Raw genomic sequence first — 10,962 nt, 5'->3', positions numbered from 1 at the left:
CCTTGGGTGTGTAGTTTATGGAGCACAGAAAAGGTCACCACAAACACAGTTTTACAGAAACAAAATCTGGTTCCCATTGCTTCTTGTCCACTCCAGGATAGATTCTCTTCCCTATCTCTCAATTGTACCCTTTTAGTCTGCCTCTGAGTTATATATTTATTTATTTTTATTCTTGGCTTGCTTTTCCTACTCTTTATTTTCTTACTCTTCCTAATTTTCATTTTTTGCTCCTTTCTTTAAAAGGTCAACACAAGTTTATCATGCTACATCTACTGCCCAGTACACCTGGCACTCTCTCCTTCTTTTTGCCTAAAATCCCTCCCTTCATTCTCACTAGCTGGTTCCTTGAAAATTATAAGAGACACAGTGTAATTGTAGAGAAGTGGACTTACATAAATATCACCCTGAAGACATCACTTCATCCAAAGTGGTCTCCCGTAGGACTAGAAGGAATGACAACAAAAGAAGCAGAGCACAATTCTGCTTCTCTCCTTGGACCTAAGCATCCGCCCCATCACAAACATCCTCTGTAGAAAACAAATTCAAAAAAAAGCTTGATGGACAAAAACTTCAAAAACTTTCCTTTAAACAAACTTCAATTCAAAAGGAAAAAAAAAAAAAAGGAGATACTATATGAGCCCACATATGTATCTCTCATTTAAAGTGCTCTCTTTGCACAATCACCTGTATAATAGCAGGAGTGTGCGGGAATGAGAATTACAGGGCTTTTAGCAAGTTGGAAAAGAACAGGATTGGATGGCTGACCTTGGCCTCAATTTCCAGTGACTGAGAGATATGAACTCAGTGTGGGAACATTCTTCTTATTCCAGAGTCTAAAGGGAAGTCTTTATCAATTGCCAAATTCATTTCTTACATAGAACCACTTAAGTATGTCTCTCCTTCACACCATAGCTTGTCTGCTCCAAAATTGCTATGCCCAAGTTTGTCCTCTGTTCACTTGGACCAAGTTCTGCCATGACCACTCTGAAAGTCTGTGTGTGTGACGACATGATTGATCGGGGGGTTTTTCTGACAGCCCTGATAAATGCAGCCATTTTCACCAAATGTCCCAATAAATTATATTCATCTTAATGTGTTTCAGGCTGAGCTGGAATTATTTTTTAATACTCCATTCTGCTGTGCTCCAGTCTATTCCAACTTCACAGAGCGTGAGTAATGGGGCATCTTGGGAAAAGAACCCATCACCAGAATCAAAAATGGTTCTGTTTATCTTTGTTCTACCACCTGAAATGTGCCCCTTTGTACAACCTTCTCACGATTCCCACTTGATGAGAACTGTTCCTTTTCTTTCTTCTCCAAAGAGGAAAGGGACACCTTTCCCTAGACCAGGTAGTTCACATCTTGTGAATGTAAGACCACTTGAAGCACTTTTGGAAAAAGGAAACTTTTTTTTTTCAGGAAACAGTTCTCTGTTTTGTTTGGAGCAGCCAACGAGACTTCTTAAGCAATTTCTGTACTCAGAACACCAAAGAAATCTCTTGGTTCAGTAGGGTATTTTCTCCTCTTCTGAAGTGTTTTGAGGCGATTAAAAGATTGACAAACAGAGAGCAGGAAAAACAACTGCATTTTACTGCATTACACCCATCTGTCCTCTAGCACTAACATGCAACTTTTTTCTTTAATGACATGAACAGAGATATGTCAGATTCCTCTCAAGCCTGCTATCAGATCCTTTTGAAACAAACACATTACGTGTCAGGTGACTTTTCATCTATTCACCAAATTTTCCATCACTACTACAGTGCATCCTGTGTTTTTACCAAGATAATTCCACAAAAGAACCGAGTGAGAGAAAAAGCAGCACCCATGCCTCTTCCAAGAGGATGTCACTTCTCATCTGGCTGGAGAGCTGCTTCCTTCTCTACCACCTTTGAATTCTGCAGCTGCGCTGGCTCAAAATCAGCCCCTGGCGAGGGCTGCCCTCCAAAGCCTGCAGCCCTGCTCCACTTGTTGGTACACAGTGTAAGTAATGGATGAGTCTCTGCTGTTCCCATAACAGATATGTTACTACAACAGGGATTGTCCGTGAACGATCTTTAATGTGCATTCTCTATGGCACTATTTGTCATTGAAAGTTGTGTGGTAGGCCATTATTACTACAGAAGACCAAATTCAAAAACAACAGCTCATGCTTTTCAAGGGAAAAGAAGTCAAAACTTTATTCCTAAATCAAGGAGATGAGTTCTCAGCCTCTGAAGATTAAGAAGATGCTACTTTTAAAGATATGTTACAATGAAATATGATACATTATGATATGGAAGTACAGGGAAAGCTCAGCAGGGATTACAAAAACGTGATGAACAGGATGGCAACAGATAATTACAAAAAAATTATATTCAGAAGTTCGTAGAAGCATAGATATTCAGCGGTGGAAAGGTAGCAAACTTGTCATGTTCCTGCTGATGTGATGACAAGGGCTCGTCATTTATTCTCTTGATAGCTTGACACCAGTCTAATTGAAAACAAAATGAAGTAAATTAAGAAGAACAATAAAATAGCAATGATAACAACAACAACCACCAAACAAGAGAAACAAACACAGGAATTGGCTGGATGACCTTGCCCAAAGAGTTACCATCCATGGTTGGATGTTCAAGCGGCAGTCAGTCATGAACAGTTTCTCTCAAGGGTCTGTCCTGGGGCCAAAAGCATTTTTTCACCTTTCATCAGTGTGTCATTGACACTGGGAGCAAGTGCACCCTCAGCAAGTTCAGAGATGACACGAAGCTGTGTGGCCATCGGTGTGTTTGAGGGAGGGGATGCCAACCACAGGGACCTGGACAGACTTAGAGAGCGGTTCCATGTGGACCCCCACCACTCCCAGCTGCAGTTCTGTGTCCAGCTCTGGAGGCCCCAGCACAGGAAACTCATGGCCACCACACAGCAGGTCCCAAGGAGGCCCACAGAAACCAGTCTCAGGGCCTCAGGTATGAAGACAGGCTGAGAGAACAAGCCCTCTGGAGACTGGAGAAGAGAAGCCTCTGGAGAGGCCTGCCTGAGGCCTTCCCACATACAGCAGTGGGGGACTTTTAAGGAAAACAGAGATGTTTTGCCAAGGCCTGCAGTGACAGGATGAAGAGCCCTGGATTTAAACTGATACAGGGTAGCTTCAGATTAAAGGCAGACACTTGTTCTGGTGAGGGTGGTGAGACAGTGGAACAGGTTTCCCAGAGACGCTGTGCTCCTTGAGCTGTGCTCAAATACTTTCCACCCCTGGAAGTATTTGAGGTCTGGTTGCATGGGGCTTTCAGCAACCTAGTCTAATGAAGGATATCTCTGCCCATTTCAGGGTGGGATGGAACTAGATAATCTCTAAATGGTCTTTCTAACCTAAACCAATCTGTGATTCTATGACTATGATCCAGAAATGTACAAATCCACCCCCTCCAGTATATGCTTGCAAAAGGACCAAAAAAAGTATAACAGATTGTCTGCATCCTCGCCCTCAACTCTACCAGGTCACTTTTCAAATAAATCCCCTTGTTCTGTTTTTATAGTGCCATGTGCTGACACTTCTGCTGCTCTCACTGCATGGAGGTTTCCTCTGTAGGAAAAACTTGCTAACAAAAAGCATTTCCTGTCAGTTAGTTGAATTTATCGCATTTGTTTGGATTGATCCCACATTTCATTATAAATATTTGTGTTTGATCAGATTTATCCCCTGCATCACCTCAAAAACCTGCTTATTATTTTTGCTGCAGGTGTAAGCCCCTTTACAATGGTTACACAAATGTGTGATATATCTGATATTTCCCTCATTTAATTTCTGGGCATCTTGTCCTTAATTCTCATCTTGTTCATGTGTTTAAAGAGGATTGTGAGAAGGAATTTCTCTGCTAGATAGCACTGATTTTATTTGAGTTCTGCAAAAACAGTAAGAGAAAACCCATCACTTGTGCTTCTTCAAGCTGAGCTGCACAAAGCCTGGCAGAGCACCTGCACAACAGCCACACCTCTGAGAAGAGGTTCAGCCTGCATCCACTGATCCTTAGTGAGTAAGCCCAGCCTTCCAGGGCCACTCTGACTTACCTTGGCCGTCCACACCAGCCCACTCACCAAAACTGCATAGACCAAGGCTTTGCCACAGAGGATGAGGTAAGTGAGCTTCAGGGAATTTCCATACCGCAAGTACGACTCTGCAAGACAAACACCATTTGTGTATTCAATTTTCATCCTCATCATTTCCAGATGCTGCTTCTAATGGAGCTTGCATCAAATGAGAACCCTTGAAACCTTTAGCTAAGCAACATGAAGGAGCTAGAGCCAAATGAGTGGCTCTGTTGACACCAGAGAACCAGGGAAGGGACAGACCACAGTGACTCAAAGTACCAAAAGAGAAAGCAAGTCTAGGAAAGACAGAGATGGGCTTTATGCTGGGAAAGTACTGAGTTCCCCACCAACTGATGAACTGGGCTGTTCATCGGAGTTCCCTGTGAGGAATGCAAAATAGGCTGAATCAAAAGATAGAAGTGTTTTATTTTGTCTCCTTACTGTCAGTGGCCTTATGAGTGCTGCTGATGTATCAGGAAAGTGTTACAAAGCCCAGAATAACATGGCTTCTAGGAGTTTTATTCTTGAAGATTTTTCACTCTTAAAGGGTTGCCATGGAATTGAGATACAAGAACTGTCTTGGTTCAGCCTTAAGATTCCTGAAGCATTAAAGAAGTTCTTGAAAAACAGGAGTGTGCAAATATGTATACAAAGAGGAAAGAAATGTAATTTGTAATATGGATATCCTCCATACATGACAGCAGTGTGGAGCAGAATGTGACTCCTCATGGGAATTGTTCTGAGTTTGAAACCGAGAAATATTCAGAATATCATATCCTGAATCTTGGTGTCAGAATCACTTGGATAAGTATGGATCATTCCTTTCCTGGCTGAGCAAGGATATTGCCAATGGAAGTCAGTTTCTAGGACTGGAGGAGACGAGCAGGAGTAAATTACAGTCTACAGGAAGGTACCAAGACTTCTTCAATTTTCAAAAAGAATAATATGGCAGAACTAAACCCCAAAGCTGAGCGACGTACAATATGCACTAACAGCCCTCCCACAAAATTTGCCCCTTTTTCTTTTTCTTGTATTCTTGTTTTTTTTTTTTTTTAAATCCACATTCAAATCACTTACAGGAGAAAGAAGAAGCTATTCATACAGCAGATATCTCCCACACGTTGTACTTAATGTCAGTAAAACTGGCATTACAATACACACTGATAATCGCCTGAGAGAAGAGGCCAAACTCCCTTTACGTGAGAAGCCACACGTACCTTCTGTGAGTGCACAACCTGGAAGACAAAAATGAACTGAAAGTCATGTTTCTCTTCAGAGCAAACAGAATACAGATTTTAGAAGTTTCACTTTATCAAACACTGCCTCATTCTTCCTGCTACAACTAGGTGTTTCATGATACTGTGCCATTTACTCTTCTACAGAGATTTCTGAGTGGAAAGTCTGAAGAAACTCTACATGTAGAATGGTAACACAGGGACAGAGGCCTGGGAATGGAAGAGACATCTGCTAATACCTAGATATTGAGGTATGTCTTTGTGCCAGAAGAACACCTTGTATGGAAATTATATATAGATGTGGTTCATATCATAACACTTGCTCTTTTGACCTGTGATTTCTTATACAGCATGGTAGGAGATGTTTTTTTACTCACCAGCATCACCACTGATAAATTTGTTTATTGATGCTGTTGTTCCATTCTGAAAAAAAATGGCAACACACTCGAAGCGATTCAGAGGGTTGAACCATTCCCATGCTGGCATCCTCAGTCGGCTGGTCCGGGAGTAGGTGCTCCCATTCTGTGTGGAGGACTCGTCTGTCCCCACCCCTTCGGTCCTTTTCACACCATTCACCCTCCAGACCAGAGTCAGGTGGTCAGGGTAGAAACCAGAGGCCAGGCACACCAGCGTGGCCTTGCTCTTCTCCTGGATCTCCTGCTTTGATGGGGAAAAGATGGCCACCGCTGGAGGTATGATTTCATCATTCTTCCCTGAAACACAAAGCAACATGGTCCAGAGCCTCCATCCCTCTGTTCAATCAGAAGCCCCTGGAAACGGTCCTGAGTTTGTGCCGTGTTACTCCTGGAATACCTGGCCTTTTAACTGCCGTCTATCGGACAATTAATGTCTGTTGGATATCACACACCAGGAAAGTGGAAGGATTTCTTTTCACTCATCACACAGAAACCTAAAGGGTCTGGCCACAGAAATGCACATGGATTTCTTCTATTGCACATGAATTTCTTGCATTGCCACTGTCAGAAGAATGCAAAGCTGCAAAGAAACTGAGCAAACAGATGGGCAGAAAAGTCCCCAGTTTTGCTCTAAGTAAGGCCTGTATTTGTAATATTGCATTAATAGATAACGGAATCTCTTATAAGGCATAAACACTTTCTGCAAACTGAGTTACATTCCTGGGGAGGGAGTTCAGACATGGTGGTCATTGCAGCGTTCAGAATTATACTGTCGTGGGATACCCTACTTGGCCCCCCATCCAAAGAGATGACCTGGAAGGAAGGAAGCAAGGAAGGAGTTGATCCTTCTCACTGTCTGAAGTGAAAAACCATTGAGGCAGGTAACATGAATTTGCCAGGGACGGGTTTTGCCTTGGGTCTTAACCAATCCATTTTTAAGACCATTAAACATGACTTCATGTCATTTAATTTTTAGGTCAATGTAGGTATGAGAAGCTCTGATCCTAGGCTACACGCCTTCCCAGAATGATGCAAGATTCTATACACTTGCAAATCAAATGTTGTTCCCTGTCCTAAAGTGTTTAATACCTGTATGGTTTTCACGGCAGCCAGGACAAGGGAAGAGATATAAATCTTGACTCCATGTTTCAGAAGGCTGATTTATTATATTATCATATATATTATATTAAAAATACTGTATTAAAACTATACTAAAAGAACAGAGAGAAAGATGCGTCAGAAGGCTAGACGAGAATTGAATGGAATGAATAACAAAGTTTCGTGATTGTTCAGAGAGTCTGAATAGTTGCAACCTTGATTGCTTATTGAGTAGAAACACTTAACATCGACCAATCAAGGAAGCACCTGTTACATTCCACAAGAACAAAAAATCTTTATGTATATTTTATTCGTAAAGCCCCTCAGCTTCTCAAAAGAAGAAAATCCTAGCAAAAGGATTTTCATAAAATATTATAACTACAAATACCTACTTGTAAGGTTAATGAGAAAAGACTTTAGTCAAAAGGATGTACAAGGCGGCCATGAGAAGTTTTTCAGAAGCCAAGCTGTATCCCTAAAAGACATGGGAGTTTCCATGTGCTATATCAAAATGTCTTTTTGACTCATCTAGCATGAGAAAACCATGAGGTCTGTAGAGTGCTGCGGGAAAAAGGAAGGGAGGGAAAACTATGGAGCCAAAGAGAAAATTATTGCTCTGGGTTGGTTTTCTCGTATGAAGGCACTATGAATTGTGGATGTTCTTCCTGAACACTCTCTCCTTTGCAGACAAAGAGAGGTTGCAGAATGAGCAGAAATTAATATATTGCAGAGATCCTGTCCCTAAGCCCTCGTGTTTGCATTCAAATGATGCCTTAACTGTGACCACCAGTGCTTGCTCTGCAAAGATCCCTGGGCTGCTTCTGTATGAGCTTGTACAGACTTTGGATGACCTGGATATTAAATAGAAGCAACTCCCTAGAGGGTTTAGCACTGCTCTGCTTTCCTTTCAGAGGGTATGAAGAGAAGTTAATGGCTTCTACTTCTCCCTTCCAGCACTTGGCATCATGATATTTTTCCTATCCTAGAAGTATCTCTGACAAATTCTTTGGCTCATAACCTTAATGGCAAATGAGTGATGGGATGGAAACAGATAGGAAAGCCAAAGAAAAAGGAGCCATTTTACAGACTAAAGAAAAAATGAAACAACAAAAAAGTGGAAGGTAGGTGAAAAAGAGAGGCAGAATGAAAGAATGATAAAACTACTGTAACTACAGGAAAGACAAAGAAAATCAGAAAGTTAGCATGCCTGAAATGGAATAAAGAGATTGGTAAAAGCAAGAACTAGGAAAAAAGTCTGATCAGCAGCCCATTGTTTTCTGGTCTTCCTTTCTGCTCATGGTAGGTACTGACACAAAGCCCGATCACTTCCATGCATAAAATTCATTCCCTCTCACACAGACTTCACCCACCCGAGAGAAGAAGTATCACAGTTCCTCCATTCCCATCATTGCAAGTCAGTTTCATAATTTCTTGTTATCTTTCACTCCTACTGTCATTTTAAAACCGTCTGTGTCTATGCTACTTATCATGAACGCAGGGGCAATTTTCAAGTGTCCTCCACACTGAGCACTTGGTTAAACAACAGCTCCTTACCTATGACTCTGAGCACGGTGCCGACTCCAAAGTTCAGCTGCTGGTTTGCACAGCTGTACAAAGTCAGGCTGTAACCCCTAGTGTCATTATGCTCTTCTTGCCAGCCACATAGCTCCTTAAAATGGTACAGTTTAAAGGAGCAGGCACCAGTGAGGCTTTCTACAGTTTCCTATCAGATGGGGAAGTAGCAGATGGAAAAAGATACTTTGCCCTGTGATTCCGTCATGCCCTGATATTGGTGATGTTAAATCCTTTGCTGGGATAGGAGAAAACAGAGAAAGAAAATGGGGAAAAAGAAAAAGAATAGAGAAAAAAGTAGGCTAAGAGAAAAATAATACAGTCCTTGCTGAGCAGTAGAGGTTGTGAGAAGGATTGTTTGCAGAAGCCAGCATCCCAAAGCAACTTTAGACAGCCTGCATACCATCTGTGGAGAGGCAAGTAAAGTGCCAGCAAGATTACTCTTTCCCTCCATGGTTCAGCCCACAAGAGAATGCCAACTCTGCTTCCAAAATGCCGCTTTGGGATCATTACACAGACAAACTGCAAAAAACCTGCAGACCAGAGAAGCATTTTTCATTCCCAACCTCTATAATATTTCCTTGAAAGATGGGTGAAAGTAAAATTATTTATTCCCTTCTCCCTTCATGAAGTTCCCAGAAATGAAAGACAAAGGCTGCAGACACAAGGACCTCAGCATTTGTGCCTGTAAATCCTGCCCTTCCATAATGGCACATCTCATTTCAATAAGCAACCAATAAAGTATTAATCCTGTTCTCATGGCTGCATCAAAAATTATCATTAGTAAGCTTTTAATTAAGAATATTCTTGTCCCCTAACCAGTATCACATAGATCAAAGAAATCTGTCTTCTTACTTACCTATGACCGTAAGTTTTGTCCCACTGCCAAAGAACAGTCTATTATTATTCACACCATTTTGCAGCTGCAGAAAAACCTCTCCTCTACTCCCAGACCTCTGAGCCAAGCCTGTGCACTAACCCTCCCCTCATGTGGTATCAGCAAAGGAAGAAACATAGAGTACATTTATCTCAGGTCTCCTAGAAAACAGGCCTTAAGGGAACAGCACCAAATCAGTGTCTAAACAGCTGAGATCAATATCAGAAATTCCCTATACAGAGCCTTTTTGCTTCAGGCTCAATTAATTGTTGGAGCTTCCACCAATTCTTTGGATGATACTTATCTATGCATCTAGGTGTCATATTAGAATATTAGAAAATATTTCCCATACGTTGACATTCCCTGAGATCTCTTTCTCTTTTAAATGAACCATATATTATTTTTTCTGTGGTTTTCAGTGGCTGTTTAGCACCTATTCTGAAACAGTAAGACCATTGTCCTCTGTGATCTTTGCATCACCATCCAGGTGAGCCTCCACAGTGGAAAGAAACTGGCTGTGCTGTGGAGAGCTACTTTTGATAACAACAAGGACTTTAAAAGCTGCAGAGAGATTTTTGCATTGCTTATTAGATAGTTGGGTATTTCTTAGTGCCTTCTTTTTTATCAACCAAAAATGCTAGCACACTTGTTTTTCCTGGTTATCTGAGACAATACATTCTTTAATTTATCCTGGGAAGATCCGAGATAATTTAAGCTTGTATCATCTTGATTTTGTTTCCTAGACCCCTTCAAAGTGTAACTGTGAGTCAGTTCTTTCCAGACAGATAGACAGCTTTTCACTGACTTGTCCTTAATCATCTCTAGCCCCAGCAGAACCAGCGTTACAAACAGTAGCTATACCTTTGGGGAAACTTTTGCATGTGTTGATTCATTAGGACAACTTTTTTTATGTCATGCACACATTACTTGTCCCATTCCTTATCCTCATTCTTTCTAGGGACAGCTTTTTCTTTACTGAAAACACACTCATATCTTCTCCAAAACGAAAGGTGTGTCCCTGCCTAGAGGATCCAACTTTGTTCTCTGAAGTAGACAGGGTTACTAACACACACCAGTTTAATAATGTTAGGGAGGTTAATGATGATGTTCTCTAAAGAGAAGACATGGCATTTGAAACGAATTAAAAGAAGAAACAAAAATTTCTTACCTATTACTGTAAGTTTTGTGCCACTGCCAAAACGCATATCATCACTAGTCACAGTGACAAAGGGATGTATGATAAGCTAAGAGACGGGATGCACTGCAGCTGCCTTACTATAAGCACAAACTTTAGAAACCGTTACTGTTTTTGGAATCACAAACATCATCCATTCTTTATTTGAGGTGCTTTCCCTTTGTCAGGGAACTAAAACAAATCCCTTTGCTTCCCCTTCCATGGCAGGCCAACTTTCTTGAATAGTCTTTCAGGATCCTGTTCAGTTTTCTGATAGGTTAAAATAATCCACACAAGGAGAGCCCAGAAGAATCTCTTGACTGGTCCTAGACAAACCCCTCATAGCCATTAGGAAGACTGCAGTGTGACAGCAGGGATAGGGATTATAGGCAAACTTTGTTCTCACAGGCATGAGGCAGTCAGCAGATATTGGAGGATTATTTAAGAGAGAAAAGCCCAAAACATTTTATGTAGTGCCTCTGAGAGATACCTTCTACAAGTCACAATTCTTTCTCTAAC

General features: G+C 41.3%; 1 gene segment (V, D, J or C); it reads right to left on the bottom strand.

The window, feature by feature from the left end:
• Nucleotides 1-2,153: 2,153 nt before the first annotated feature.
• On the bottom strand, nucleotides 2,154-10,695 carry LOC119707829. The segment is given in 4 exon segments: nucleotides 2,154-4,157; nucleotides 5,289-5,306; nucleotides 5,684-6,019; nucleotides 10,438-10,695. Coding segments are annotated over 4 exon segments (624 nt in total).
• Between the last annotated feature and the right edge of the window lie 267 nt (nucleotides 10,696-10,962).

The sequence above is a fragment of the Motacilla alba genome, chromosome 1 (assembly GCF_015832195.1).
Source record: "Motacilla alba alba isolate MOTALB_02 chromosome 1, Motacilla_alba_V1.0_pri, whole genome shotgun sequence".
In the NCBI taxonomy this organism is placed as follows: domain Eukaryota; kingdom Metazoa; phylum Chordata; class Aves; order Passeriformes; family Motacillidae; genus Motacilla; species Motacilla alba.
Note: the sequence above shows the minus strand (reverse complement) of the source record. Positions and strands in the feature narration are given on the sequence as shown.